General features: G+C 44.5%; 1 protein-coding gene across 1 annotated transcript in view; it reads left to right on the plus strand.

The window, feature by feature from the left end:
• LOC139385692 (E3 ubiquitin-protein ligase CBL-like) overlaps window positions 1–15,211 on the plus strand; it is a 60,027-nt gene extending 44,816 nt beyond the window's left edge. Inside the window, exons 6-16 of the mRNA XM_071130963.1 lie at window positions 485–622; window positions 1,479–1,566; window positions 1,997–2,128; window positions 2,280–2,492; window positions 3,144–3,275; window positions 3,584–3,961; window positions 4,138–4,232; window positions 5,346–5,498; window positions 5,740–5,828; window positions 9,320–9,544; window positions 9,994–15,211. Coding sequence (XP_070987064.1) covers window positions 485–622; window positions 1,479–1,566; window positions 1,997–2,128; window positions 2,280–2,492; window positions 3,144–3,275; window positions 3,584–3,961; window positions 4,138–4,232; window positions 5,346–5,498; window positions 5,740–5,828; window positions 9,320–9,544; window positions 9,994–10,289 — 1,939 coding nt within the window. The 3' untranslated portion in view covers window positions 10,290–15,211. The remainder of the gene's footprint in view (window positions 1–484; window positions 623–1,478; window positions 1,567–1,996; window positions 2,129–2,279; window positions 2,493–3,143; window positions 3,276–3,583; window positions 3,962–4,137; window positions 4,233–5,345; window positions 5,499–5,739; window positions 5,829–9,319; window positions 9,545–9,993) is intronic.
• The last annotated feature ends 424 nt before the right edge of the window (window positions 15,212–15,635 follow it).

The following is a 15,635-nucleotide window of genomic DNA, read 5'->3' on the forward strand; positions in this document are numbered from 1 at the left end:
TCCAACAGAGCGCAAGTGTGTGGCACAACGCGGCCAGTATTTAGCCCTCATTCACCTCTTAGGCCTAGTTGACAAATTTGGTGGCGCTTTATAATGATGTTAAAATAATAAACTTTACTCAGCTATTTATGGATAGTGTATATTCATACTGATAATACTTGAGGATTCTGTGATGTATGAACATTTACAGGCGTTGCATATATACTGCATTGTAAGCGGTGGGTGTGTGTGTGTGCACAAACACTCAAACTATAAGCAGTACAATTTATAACCGTATATTGTTTACTAACCTTGTAATGCCCACAATTGCTTTATAAAAAGCTTGTTAATGAAAATATGTCATTTAGTATTGAACTCAGTGCAGGGAAGCTCACCAGGAGTTTGTTTAGGGTGGGGATGAGCTGGGATTGGGCATTTTATTTTGTCCGTCCGTCCGTCCCCCCTGTTGTCATTAGTCCTTGGTGTGTATGTGGGTGTTCCACAGCTACATCTTCAGGCTGAGCTGCACGCGGCTGGGCCAGTGGGCCATCGGCTACGTCACTGCAGATGGGAACATCCTGCAGACCATCCCCCACAACAAGCCCCTCTTCCAGGCCCTCATCGACGGCTTCCGGGAAGGATTGTGAGTTCACCAACCTCTCTCTCTCTCTCTGTGTCGGTCTCTCTCTCTTTCTGTCTCGCTTGTCTGTCTCTCTCTCTGTCGGTCTTTCTGTCTCGCCTGTATTTCTGTCTCCTCCCTCGCCCATATAAACTTTGTGGATACGTCTCAAAGTCCCTATGCCACTGAACTCAAACCAACACGTCTCATGTTGCGTCGGCCACGACTCCATGTTTTCATAAGCAACGGGAGAGTTTGGTTTGCAACGTGCAGTAGTTTGGGTTGACAGTGTATATAATATATTGTCAGTGTATATACCTACAGCAGTGTTTCCACACTCAAATACCCCCAGCAGCACACCTGATTCTACTTGTCAACTAATCATCAATCCCATGACAAGTTGAATTGAGGTGTGTTTGTCTGGGGTTTCAACAGAAAGGTGTACTGTTGGAGGGTACTCGAGGACCGGAGTTGGGAACCACTGTCCTCGAGTATGCCGGTGTTTACATTTTTTATTTATTTTTTATTTTTATAAACGCTGTGGTAAGTATCTTCAAACCTGTAATCAAATGCTGAATTAGTCTGTGGAAAGGTTTGCTTTGCAAAGAGCCTGATGCATGTGTTCTATAAAGCCACTATGAAAGTATCACTTAGGCTTCAAGGTTACATGAAAGATATAGTCAAAAGCATGCAGTGTGGTTGTGACTCAAATTACACCCTATTCCCCATATTGTGCCGTGCTTTTGATCCTATGTGGCAACCCTGTGTGGCTCTAGTCAGTAGTAGTGTACTTTATAAGGGGAATAGGGTGTCATTTGAGACAACCTGTGTGTGTTGCTTTACCCTTGTGAGTGACCAGAGTTCCATCTCCTCTGCCCAGCTACCTGTTCCCCGACGGGCGCACCCAGAACCCAGACCTCACAGGACTGTGTGAGCCCTCGCCACAAGACCATATTAAAGTCACACAGGTGGGTCTCTCTCTCTCTCTCTCTCTCTCTCTCTCTCTCTCTCTCTCTCTCTCTCTCTCTCTCTGTCTCTGTCTCTGTCTCTCTGTCTCTCTGTCTCTCTGTCTCTGTCTCGCTCGCTCTCATTCATAACCTCACAGGACATACTGCACTTCCTGAATCTTGGGTCCTGTTTAGTAGGGAAAAATATTTGAAACTGAGTGAAACGCATATGAACTTGCCCAGTAGAAAATTCTCATTTAGTTGTCTGTTTCAAAATGTTTTGCCATGCTGTGTCCTCCTGAACATGACCCTGGCTCTTTTCAGTGGCCGCATACGGTACGAACCGAACTCGACTAAGGGTGCTTTAATGTGCTCTATTTGTATGAATGTGTTACCCTGTGCTCAGTGAGGCCTCCTGAAATCCCATGGCTGACTGTGTGCATGTCCTCAGGAGCAATATGAGCTGTACTGTGAGATGGGCTCCACCTTCCAGCTGTGTAAAATCTGTGCGGAGAACGACAAGGACGTGAAGATCGAGCCCTGCGGTCACCTCATGTGTACCTCCTGTCTCACCGCCTGGCAGGTACTGTACCCCTAGTCTCTTTCACACTTGCTGGGTTGGGTGGATCAGTGGGTCAGCGGGCGGAAGTGTGTATGTGGGTGCATGCATGTGCGTCCTCCATATCGACATGAATTTCCCTAATCCCTCTCTCTCCTCTTTTCTTCTCCTTCAGGAGTCGGAGGGTCAGGGCTGCCCGTTCTGCCGCTGTGAGATCAAGGGCACAGAGCCCATCGTGGTTGACCCCTTTGACCCCAAGGACCCCATAGGCGGCTCCTGTAGGGGCCTGTTCGGGGCAGAGGGCGCCCCCTCGCCCAGCTACGACGATGACGACGACGACCGGCTGGACGACCCCCACCTCATGATGAGCAAGCTGGCCTGTTCCAAGGTGAGCGTGGTCTAGCTGGGGCCTAAAGCTGATTATGGAGCCCTCTTCTCTATAGCTCCCGGGTGAAGTTATCTCTAGGTGACAGGTCTAGGATCAGCTCCCCCCCTCCCCAATCTTAATACATTACTCTTCCTCTATCCCTGGGCCACGTTCAGCAAGGAACGTGGAACATTCAGATAGAAACGTATTATTTGTGACAGAATTTTTTTCTAAGTTTGCCTACTGAATTTGGGCACATAGCCTACTGTAATCCTTGTGGACTATAGTTGAGCACCCCTGCTGTGAACTGAACTGTTCTGAGGAACTCTCTCCCTCTCTCTTTCTCGCACCTTCAGAGTGTAAGATCGCATCGCTTTCATCTTTGACTTCTAAGGTCAGGGTTAGCTTTGCTTCTCCCAGGTATTTGATGTGGAGGTCCCCTTTCTCTTTCTCCTCTTGTGAGCCGGCATCTCTCGGCTGTCTGTCTGTAACACGTCAGAACTCAGCCAGTGGAGTAAGCTTGAACAGACGACTACTTTGAGAGTGAGACTACACACACAGCTTTGACGTGATGGGGGGAAGTTTTCCCCCTGGTTTTGAAGAGTAAGTGCAGTGAAAAGTATCCAGAACTCTCTTCCTGAGCTGTGGGGTGGTGATGTTGGTGCGTTGCAGGTGGAGCGTCCCCCCTCGCCCATGTCCCTGGCGCCCCAGTCCTCCCTGCCCCCCGTGCCCCCACGCCTTGACCTCCTGCAGCACCGACCACCTAACCCCCCAGGAGCATCCAGCCCAGGGGCCACATCCAAGGCAAGCTCTCTGCTCATCAAACAGCAATAGACAAATGGGAATGTCACAAGTTGAAATGTGTGAGAGAGGGGCCTATTTAGCCACTGTTGGAGGACAGTGGAGGTTGACTAGAAATAAAAAATTATAATAATTCAACCAAAAACCTCAAACAACTTTCTTTAAAAAAAACCAAAGGCTTGACAGCTGTTAATTAATGTGCTTCCGTAATAAGTTGACAAATACTCCTGTGAAGTAGGCTACTTCCTCCTTTGAAAACCGATTCAATTGATTGTCCTCGTGGTCTGTAATTGTGCTCTCCTTTCCCGTAGGCGTCCTCCCACCACAAGGACAAGCCTCTCCCCCTGCCCCCAGCCCTGAGGGACCTGCCACCCCCTCCTCCCCCAGACAGACCTCTCTCTGCCGGGCCTGACGGGTGGCTCGGCAGACGGCCCCTACCCTGCACCCCCCTGGGGGAGCCCAAGCTGCCCCCGGCCCCGCCCAACCGCAACCTGGCCGACTGGAACCCCAGGCCAGTGCCCAAGGCCCCCGGACAGCCACCCAGTGTGGGAGACACGCGGGGGGTCCGGGAGCTCTCCAACAGACACTCGCTCCCCCTGGCCCTACCCTCAGTGCTAGACGGATGCATAGACGGACAGAGGAACAACAGCTCGCTCAGTCTGGACCATCAGCTGGAGAAGGGAGCCCAGGTCTAATACGATCTTCTGTTAGAGCCGTTGGTTAAATGTGGTTTCACAGACATGGATTTAACCTATGCCAAGACGGTGTACAATTTGTATGGGGATCACAAATTGGTATTTACAGAAATACGACTTTAGCTGTGTCTGACTATGTGTCTTGTCGGTCTTCTCTCGTTCCTCCCCAGAGTTTTGGAGGAATGGCGTCTGGCAGTCAGGCGTATGACAACCCCAAAGTGAAGCCTTCAGTCTCGGCAAATGCCATCTATGCTCTGTCAACAAGGTACCGTAAAGTGCACACACTCCTCTCCCTGCTGTGTGAATGTGTTGTATGATGTACAGTGGGGAGAACAAGTATTTGATACACTGCTGATTTTGCAGGTTTTCCTACTTACAAAGCATGTAGAGGTCTGTAATTTTTATCGTAGGTACACTTCAACTGTGAGAGACGGAATCTAAAACAAAAATCCAGAAAATCACGTTGTATGATTTTTACATCAGAAAAGCATAACTTAATATTTGGTACAGAAACCTTTGTTTGCAATTACAGAGATCATTCGTTTCCTGTAGTTCTTGACCAGGTTTGCACACACTGCAGCTCCTTAGTTGCCCTGGCTGTGTGTTTCGGGTCGTTGTCATGCTGGAAGACCCAGCCACGACCCATCTTTGATGCTCTTACTGAGGGAAGGAGGTTGTTAGCCAAGATCTCGTGATACATGGCCCCATCCATCCTCCCCTCAATACGGTGCAGTCGTCCTGTCCCCTTTGCAGAAAAGCATCCCCAAAAAATGATGTTTCCACCATGCTTCACGGTTGGAATGGTGTTCTTGGGGTTGTACTCATCCTTCTTCCTCCAAACACGGAGAGTGGAGTTTAGACCAAAAAGCTCTATTTTTGTCTCATCAGACCACATGACATTATCCCATTCCTCCTCTGGATCATCCAGATGGTCATTGGCAAACTTCAGACGGGCCTGGACATGTGCTGGCTTGAGCAGGGGGACCTTGCGTGCGCTGCAGGATTTTAATCCATGACGGCGTAGTGTGTTACTAATGGTTTTCTTTGAGACTGTGGTCCTAGCTCTCTTCAGGTCATTGACCAGGTCCTGCCGTGTAGTTCTGGGCTGATCCCTCACCTTCCTCATGATCATTGATGCCCCACGAGGTGAGATCTTGCATGGAGCCCCAGACCGAGGGTGATTGACCGTCATAGTGTATCAAATACTTTCTACGTTCTCCCCACTGTGTAGGGCCATGAGTTTTTCCTGACCAAGTGACCCATGAACAACTCTGTCCTAGGTGTATAGCTCAGAACCCCGAGTTTTCCCTGATCAGGTCCCAAAATCTCCTGGCCCTGGTTATATGAAGTGTCCCCCTCTCTCTCCCTGCGTTGTCAGACCCCATCCAGGTCTGAAACCAGTGGCTGGGGAGGAGGCCTACGAGAGTGACGAGGAGTCCGACTACATGATCCCCACCTCTCGGCCCGTCCTGGTCCCCATGGCAGAGACCCCAGTCCCCAAACCCCCCCAGCCTACCTCTCTCAACTCATGGTAAGCACCCTCTGCTATAAGTCAGCATATCCTCTCATTAAAAAACACTTCACTGTGAGTTTGTTGATACTGTAGATGATATTGTAGGGGGTAATGTGTACATCTTCTGTTATGTGTTTTCTTATTCTGACATTTGATTTGCACGTCAATAGCAAAAAACACAAGTAAATAAAATAATATAAATTACTGGCCATATGATGTCATGTCCTATTAGTTTTCCTCCCCTTCCTGTGTTTGGTAGGCCCATGCTGAATGACCTGGATGAAGGACCTCAAATGTATGAAGCCATGTATAACGTGCAGGTCCAGGCTCACCTGGCCAGAGACTCGGGTACTGCCCTACCGCAACACTGTCTGTGTGCCAAATGGCACCATTTTCACTACGTAGTTCACTATTGACCAGTACTTTATGGCCACTCTCTGTTCGAAACCCTATCTACTTCTGCTTATTATAAACACACATGCAGTATACCCCATCTTTACCTAGTTCAGCACTCCAGCTCTATTCTCATTTTAGCCTACTGATCTATCCCACTGTATTCTATCCCACTGTATTCTATCCCACTGTATTCTATCCCACTGTATTCTAGCCCACTGTATTCTATCCCACTGTATTCTATTCTATCCCCACTGTATTCTATTCTATCCCACTGTATCCTATTCTATCCCCACTGTATCCTATTCTATCCCCACTGTATTCTATTCTATCCCGCTGTATTCTATTCTATCCCCGCTGTATTCTATTCTATCCCCGCTGTATTCTATTCTATCCCCACTGTATTCTATTCTATCCCACTGTATTCTATTCTATCCCCACTGTATTCTATTCTATCCCCGCTGTATTCTATTCTATCCCACTGTATCCTATTCTATCCCCACTGTATCCTATTCTATCCCCACTGTATCCTATTCTATCCCCACTGTATCCTATCCCACTGTATTCTATTCTATCCCCACTGTATCCTATTCTATCCCCACTGTATCCTATTCTATCCCACTGTATCCTATTCTATCCCACTGTATCCTATTCTATCCCCACTGTATCCTATTCTATCCCCACTGTATCCTATTCTATCCCACTGTATTATATTCTATCCCGCTGTATTCTATTCTATCCCCGCTGTATTCTATTCTATCCCCGCTGTATTCTATTCTATCCCCACTGTATTCTATTCTATCCCACTGTATTCTATTCTATCCCCACTGTATTCTATTCTATCCCCATTGTATTCTATTCTATCCCCGCTGTATTCTATTCTATCCCACTGTATCCAATTCTATCCCCACTGTATCCTATTCTATCCCCACTGTATCCTATTCTATCCCCACTGTATTCTATTCTATCCCCACTGTATCCTATTCTATCCCCACTGTATTCTATTCTATCCTGCTGTATTCTATTCTATCCCCGCTGTATTCTATTCTATCCCCGCTGTATTCTATTCTATCCCCACTGTATTCTATTCTATCCCACTGTATTCTATTCTATCCCCACTGTATTCTATTCTATCCCCATTGTATTCTATTCTATCCCCGCTGTATTCTATTCTATCCCACTGTATCCTATTCTATCCCCACTGTATCCTATTCTATCCCCACTGTATCCTATTCTATCCCCACTGTATCCTATCCCACTGTATTCTATTCTATCCCCACTGTATCCTATTCTATCCCCACTGTATCCTATTCTATCCCACTGTATCCTATTCTATCCCCACTGTATCCTATTCTATCCCCACTGTATCCTATTCTATCCCACTGTATTATATTCTATCCTGCTGTATTCTATTCTATCCCCGCTGTATTCTATTCTATCCCACTGTATTCTATTCTATCCCCACTGTATTCTATTCTATCCCCATTGTATTCTATTCTATCCCCGCTGTATTCTATTCTATCCCACTGTATCCAATTCTATCCCCACTGTATCCTATTCTATCCCCACTGTATCCTATTCTATCCCCACTGTATTCTATTCTATCCCCACTGTATCCTATTCTATCCCCACTGTATTCTATTCTATCCCGCTGTATTCTATTCTATCCCCGCTGTATTCTATTCTATCCCCGCTGTATTCTATTCTATCCCCACTGTATTCTATTCTATCCCACTGTATTCTATTCTATCCCCACTGTATTCTATTCTATCCCCATTGTATTCTATTCTATCCCCGCTGTATTCTATTCTATCCCACTGTATCCTATTCTATCCCCACTGTATCCTATTCTATCCCCACTGTATCCTATTCTATCCCCACTGTATCCTATCCCACTGTATTCTATTCTATCCCCACTGTATCCTATTCTATCCCCACTGTATCCTATTCTATCCCACTGTATCCTATTCTATCCCCACTGTATCCTATTCTATCCCCACTGTATCCTATTCTATCCCACTGTATTATATTATATCCTGCTGTATTCTATTCTATCCCCGCTGTATTCTATTCTATCCCCGCTGTATTCTATTCTATCCCCACTGTATTCTATTCTATCCCACTGTATTCTATTCTATCCCCACTGTATTCTATTCTATCCCCATTGTATTCTATTCTATCCCCGCTGTATTCTATTCTATCCCACTGTATCCTATTCTATCCCCACTGTATCCTATTCTATCCCCACTGTATCCTATTCTATCCCCACTGTATTCTATTCTATCCCCACTGTATCCTATTCTATCCCCACTGTATTCTATTCTATCCCACTGTATTCTATTCTATCCCCACTGTATTCTATTCTATCCCACTGTATTCTATTCTATCCCCATTGTATTCTATTCTATCCCACTGTATTCTATTCTATCCCCACTGTATTCTATTCTATCCCACTGTATTCTATTCTATCCCCACTGTATTCTATTCTATCCCCACTGTATTCTATTCTATCCCCACTGTATTCTATTCTATCCCATTGTATTCTATTCTATCCCCACTGTATTCTATTCTATCCCCACTGTATTCTATTCTATCCCACTGTATTCTATTCTATCCCCGCTGTATTCTATTCTATCCCCGCTGTATTCTATTCTATCCCCACTGTATTCTATTCTATCCCACTGTATTCTATTCTATCCCCACTGTATCCTATTCTATCCCCACTGTATTCTATTCTATCCCCACTGTATTCTATTCTATCCTCGCTGTATTCTATTCTATCCCCGCTGTATTCTATTCTATCCCCACTGTATTCTATTCTATCCCCACTGTATTCTATTCTATCCCCACTGTATTCTATTCTATCCCCGCTGTATTCTATTCTATCCCCACTGTATTCTATCCCCACTGTATTCTATTATATCCCCACTGTATTCTATTCTATCCCCATTGTATTCTATTCTATCCCCACTGTATTCTATTCTATCCCCACTGTATTCTATTCTATTCCCACTGTATTCTATTCTATCCCCACTGTATCCTATTCTATCCCCACTGTATTCTATTCTATCCCCACTGTATTCTATTCTATCCCCACTGTATTCTATTCTATCCCCATTGTATTCTATTCTATCCCCATTGTATTCTATTCTATCCCCACTGTATTCTATTCTATCCCACTGTATTCTATTCTATCCCACTGTATTCTATTCTATCCCCACTGTATTCTATTATATCCCCACTGTATTCTATTATATCCCCACTGTATTCTATTCTATCCCCACTGTATTCTATTCTATCCCACTGTATCCTATTCTATCCCACTGTATTCTATTCTATCCCCACTGTATTCTATTCTATCCCCACTGTATTCTATTCAAAGAGATTCAAATGCCATTGTTTCATTTCACCCTTCTGACCCCACTGTGAATCTCTCCGTTCCTCAGATTACTCTGAGCTGCCCCCCTTGGCCAGTACCAATTGTCCCATCTGGGAGATCCCCTGCCCGGTGCGGGAGCCCCCTGAGGAGGTAGAGGAGGAAAACGGCTACGACATCCCCAAACCAGCGTTGCCCATGGCCCCGGCCCGACGCACCCTGTCCGAGCTGGGGGCCACTTCCAGCGCTGCCTTCAACCGTCTCTCCGTGGACAGCGAGCCCGGAGCATCCGCCTGTAAGCGTTCGCTTCAGAGCCACCTGTTTCAGACCCCTATAGTTAATTTGTAGGGCGGGGAGTTTTTTCCTGATCTGACCAGGGAACTCTGGGCACTAGGTCGTTTGTTTGATAGAGACCATGTACGACAAAACGGTGCACCAGATTTGAGTTAAATAAATAGCTAATTCTGTTACTAGAGCCCAGAGTTTTTCCAGACCAGTCGTGTTGAGGAGAAACTCCTGGCCCTATGCGTCTCGAACGGTTACACAACCCTGTTTATTTAACAAGGTTGTCCCTAGTGTTGTATTCCTATATTTATACATATTATCTCAGAGCACCCTTATGGCGTCTTCAAGACTTCGGATTGCGAATCGAGATTTGGGCAGGAGTACAGGAATGTGGATGCTGCTTGTTGTTCTGTGGTTTGTGATGTGAATGCTGTTCTATTCTCCTCCCTGTCCTTCTAGCCTTCTCAGATTCCAGCGACGCCCCAGAGCGGCCGCCCAAGCCCCTCCCCCGCCGCATCAACTCCGAGCACCGGCCCATACCTCCTGGATTAGGCGGCGGTGGTGGCGGAGGAGGAGGAGGTGGAGGAGTAGCCAACCCCCAGATCACCAGTGAGATCGAGCATCTCATGAGGCAAGGCTACACCTACCAGGACATCCAGAAAGCCCTGATGATTGCACAGAACAATATGGAGATGGCCAAGAATATCCTGCGCGAGTTTGTCTCCATTCCCTCCACGGCGCACATTCTTACATAGTACCTCCTCTGCTCCAGCCCTGCCCAGCTCAGCCCAAAGTCCATCGCCTGCAGTACTAGCGCTTCAGCGCTAACTGGAGCCCCTGCAGTCTCCTGTCCGGCGCCCTCTCAAAACTAGCTCATTCCGAGCCCTGCGCTTCACGCGCCTTTTCAAGAGTGACCGGACGCCTTTTGTAATGTGCTGCAGGGCCACTCTCCAGATCCCATGGGGTGAAGGGATGATGATGATGATGATGGTGGCTCATCGCACAACCGACGCTTCGGCGGTTGTTTTCACGTCCTCTCGAGGCCTCTACCGAAATGTAATCGACACCTCCCCCCCCAAAAAACACATATGTGTGTCTATCTAAGAATTTAATATATAACTAAATATATATTAAATGTGTGTAATGTATACATATATATTTCCAATGAGTTCCGCTTCGAAGGTCTGTTTTTATTTCACGTCGTTGATGTTTAAGGATAGATTGCAGAGGACAAAGATGGTGGTTCTTTGGGAGAGAGCACCTTTGTTTCCTAGACTCACAGCAGAACATTTGGCAACATGTCAAATATGGCCTTTATTAATGCTTCGGTACTTCTTTGGGGGGAAAATAATGTGTGTGTGTGTGTGTGTGTGTGTGTGTGTGTGCCGGGCCAATGACTTGGCTAGTAGTGTTGGGACGAGATGGCTGACCTAGCTCACTGGTTGACCATTTGACTTAAAACCCCGGTGAAAAGCAAAGCTGTGTTTGACTGTGTTGTTGTCTATGTGCATCATTTTCTACGGTGGGTAGCATGGTTTCCTACATCTAACCACCCCTAATCATCTCGTCCAGTGATTCCGATGCCCAGACTGGGAAGCCTGTGTTTTTTGTTTTTTTCAGTAAGACGGTTTTTAGAGGCAAGTCCGGGCTCTGCTGTCGGAGCCAATCAATCGAAGCCATCTGGGAGGTCCCGGTTGGCCCATGTCCCAATCCCTCTTCTGTGCAAAACGAATGTGGAATTAATATATTGCTCAGACGTTTTCGTTCTTCCTCCTCAAATGTAGTGCTCTCAAGCAAGAGTCTGAATGGGAGAGGCAAAGTGTACGGAAATGTAATGGTGAGAGAAAAAGGATTGATGGATTCTCATAAAGACCCAGTACCGGGGTGAAGATTCTATGATACATTGACAACAGCTTAGACGTGAGGAGAGCTTCGTCTGCGATGTGCACCGAAGCTGTTCAGCGTCGTGAGAGAAATGTGTCATCGATTACTTTAATAATATATTATTATTATGATCATTGTTGTTATTATTAATTCAGAAGTGCTTTACTGCTGCTACTATTGTTAGTGCTATACAATTAAGCCTTAAATGTACATTTTGTGAAATATTGTTTAACCGCTCTTTTTTTTAAAGTGACAGTATCTCATTTGTGTTCTTTATTTGGTGATGTAGCATACTTGAAAATGCAAGCAGCTTGGGGTTGTGCAATTCAAGCCGACTTCAATTGTTTCCCCATATTTAGGAAAGTGTTGGACCGGTTAGCCTTTAGAGGAATTATGATGACATCGTAAATGGCACTGTCCTGCAGATTGACCTAAATGGTAGCATCAGCAAAACAAACCATGTGAAGAGTAACAGTGTCAGAAATCTGTATTGTAGATGCCTCCACTTTTAATCTAGATTATAATTGTGCGAGCTTTGTCATTTTAAGGGTTGACTTAATTGCACAGCTGCAACTAAGCCCAGTAGCTTAGTGAACAAGAACATCTTGAGACGCACACCCAATCTTATTTATTTCCGTAAACCTTTTCGGTCACACAGTGACAGGTTCTAAAGAGTGTATGCCTTTCTTTTTCCTATAGAGGTATTACAACCAGTGTTTGGTTCAACGCAACAGCAGGGTTTGTGGACCAGTTGGGAGTGTGGGAATTTCTCTCTCTGGTTTCCCCGAATTTGTTAAAACACTCCCCTGTTGAAGGAGGACTAACACATCTTTCCTCTGTAACTGGGGTTGAAATGTTACTGAAACCTTCCCAGAATTCCCAGGTTTCCCAGAAATCCCAGTTGGAGGATAAGATAGCCTCCCTGCTCATTACCTCCTGATTCCAGGGAAAATGTTGCAATCCTATCTGTTACTCCGAAATACCGTTTTGTACCCTAACCAGACAAGAGACTTCACATGGACTGTTCAGACTCGTCTTGACTCTCTAATGGGTTGGCAACAAATTGTTAAACTAACCAATGCACTCATTGAATTACAGCAGGTGCACCTCGTTCCTGTCTGTCTACGTGGTAGGTCTTCGTTCACTTTTGAGTTTTCCTGTGTTTTTCAGATTCAGTAGGGCCTTCGGAGTTTGAACGCAATCCACAAACCTGTTTTTAGGGAGCCCATACCGATGAATAATCCACACGTATTGAATTTACGAAAGTAGCCTATTACTAAATTGTCATTAAAACTTGCATATCATTTTGTGCTGACTTCTATTACATTGTTGGTTCAAATGTAAAAAAAAGAAAAAAAGAAATGGCACTGGCTCACATTCCTAGATGTTTCTCTCCGGGACCGGTACTATTGAGGTACGTTGGCCCCTAAAAGGTGGAGAAGCTCTGTTAATGGGATTGCCACCATGGGCTGTAGAATCATCGTATAGGCTAGCTTCTCACCTGTATCTCACGGTCTCCAGACTGGAAGAGGTTTGTGGGCGTCTTTTTGTTGTTGTTTGTTTTTCTTCTGTTCCTTGTTGCCTTGAGGGAAACGATGAAGTCACTTTTGAATGCACCACCTTCAATAGGGATTGTGAGGTTTCAGAATGGAACCACGTATCCTTTAATCTTGGTGACTGTACTGATTCTTGTCTATGTATGAACATGTATGAACATGTATGTATGTATGTACATGACTTATTCCACATTTTGTTGTTACAGCCTGAATTCAAAATGGATTACATGTATTTCTTGTTCTCACCGATCTACACACAATACTGGCAAAGTGAAAGTGCTTAAAAATGTTTTCAAATGTATTGAAAATAAAATGCAGAAATATATCTAATTTCCATAAGAATTCACACCCCTGAGTCAATACATGTTAGAATCGTCTTTGGCAGTGATTACAGCTGTGAGTCTTTCTGGGGAAGTCTTTGCATTCCTGGATTGTACAATATTTGCACATTCTTTTTTTTCGTTTTTATTCTTCAAGCTCTGTTAAGTTGATCATTGCTAGACAACCATTTTCAAGTCTAGCCATATATTTTCATGCAGATGTAAGTTGAAACTGTAACTCAGCCACTTGGGAACATTCACTGTCTTCTTGGTAAGCAACTCCAGGTGTAGATTTGGCCTTGTGTTTTAGGTTATTGTCTTGCTGAAAAGTGAATTAATCTCCTGGTGTCTGGTAGAAAGCAAACTAAACCAGGTTTTCCTCTAGGATTTTGCCTGTTGCTTAGCTCCGTTATGTTTTTTTTTTTTATCCTGAAAACTCCCCAGTCCTTAACGATTGCAAGCATATACCCATAACATGATGCAGCTACCACTTAGCTTGAAAATATGGAGAATATTGTACTCAGTAATGTGTTGTACTGGATTTGCCCCAAATATATCGCTTTGTATTCAGGACAAAAAAATATATATTTTTTGGTGGTTTTACTTTAGTGCCTTGTTGCAAACAGGAGGCATGTTTTGGAATATTTTTTACTCTGTACAGGCTTCCTTTTCACTCTGTCAATGAGTTAGTATTGTGGAGTAACTACAATGTTGTTGATCCATCCTCAGTTTCTCTTATCACAGCCATTAAACTCTCAAACTGTTTTAAAGTCACAATTGGCCTCATGTTGAAACCATCCTCTCCGTCAACTGAGTTAGGAAGGACACCTGTATCTTTGTGATGACTGGGTGTATGGATACACCATCCAAAATGTAATTTATAACTTCACCATGCTCAAAGGGAAGTTCAATGTCAGCATTTATTTTTACCCATCTACCAATAGGTGCAATTATTTGCAAAGCATTGGAAAACTTTGGTCTTTGTGGTTGACTCTGTCTTTGAAATGCACTGCTCAACTTAGGGACCTTGCAGATAATTGTATGTCTGGGGTACAGAGATGAGGTAGTCATTCAAAGATCATGTTAAACACTTATTGCACACAGAATGAGTCAATGCAATTTGTGACTTGTTAAGCACATTTTTTTACTCCTTTTTGCCATAACAAAAGGGTTGAATACTTATTGACTCAAGACATTTCAGCTTTTCATTTTTTATGAATTTGTGAAAATGTAGAAATATTTTCCACTGACATTATGGGATATTGTGTGTAGGCCAGCGACAATCTACGTTAACTTCAGGCAACAACAACAACAAAATGTGGATTAAGTCAAAGGGTGTGAACTTTCTGAAGGCACTCATAAGTGTATATTGACTTTTTCTGCATACTATACCAATTTTTGCTACCATACTGTCACTTTAAAAATGAGGTGTATACTTACTGATTTAAAATAATGTGTGGAAATTGCTATGTTTTATTTAATTTAGCATTCCTGTATATGTCAGAATTCTATTTTGTATTTCCCCCCCCCCCCCCGACGGTTTTTGTTTACTTTTGTGAATAATTCTGTGAGCAGTGCCATATGTTTAGAAGTGTCGGTAATGTCCTACTGATGACTAAGAATAAGGCGTTGTCCGACGAGAGAACTTGGTTTCAACCCTTTGGTCTCAGTTAGTCCAGTGTTCTTCTTACAGTACCTATGTTCCCTCTCTGCCTATTGGATGGTGTCACCACGTTACACACCAAACTCCTTTTCACAATTGGAAATGTTCCACTTTTTACCAGAAGAGGGCGCTGTCTGTCCATGTTGCCATGTTTCTCTTCAACAGTCAAGACGTTTAACTTTTTGATGTTTTTTAATGCTCATATCACTTTGGAAGTATGCACAGTGCTGTACTGTTTATTAAATGAATAGTAAGACGTCTTGTCCCGGTCTCTGTTTGACGGTACTTATGCTTTGCTCAAGGACTGTGTTCAGCTCACTACTCTGGTTCACACCTGTGCCGCAGCAAAATATTTTCTTCATCCATCTAGTTTTTAAAAACCCATGTTTTATACATAACATGTTATTGGCTGCTGATTGTGCCCCAGGCTTGGGCTTTTGGAAGACACTTGTCCAATCCCAAATCAAGCCCCTGACCCTATGTGCCTTTTTAGAAGTAATATGGTAATTGCTCCTGAGACCTCCGTAAGTGCATAGGGGCTATGGGTGGATTTGGGATTGGACAAGTGTCCGCCGCTCTCTCGCTGCCTTACTGCTTCAGTACCACCAGTACTGTCAGTACCACCACGTCCACTTTGGTTTAAAACATGTCTGTAAGTCGATGCATGTAGACGGTCCG

This window comes from Oncorhynchus clarkii, chromosome 27 (genome assembly GCF_045791955.1).
Source record: "Oncorhynchus clarkii lewisi isolate Uvic-CL-2024 chromosome 27, UVic_Ocla_1.0, whole genome shotgun sequence".
Lineage (NCBI taxonomy): Eukaryota > Metazoa > Chordata > Actinopteri > Salmoniformes > Salmonidae > Oncorhynchus > Oncorhynchus clarkii.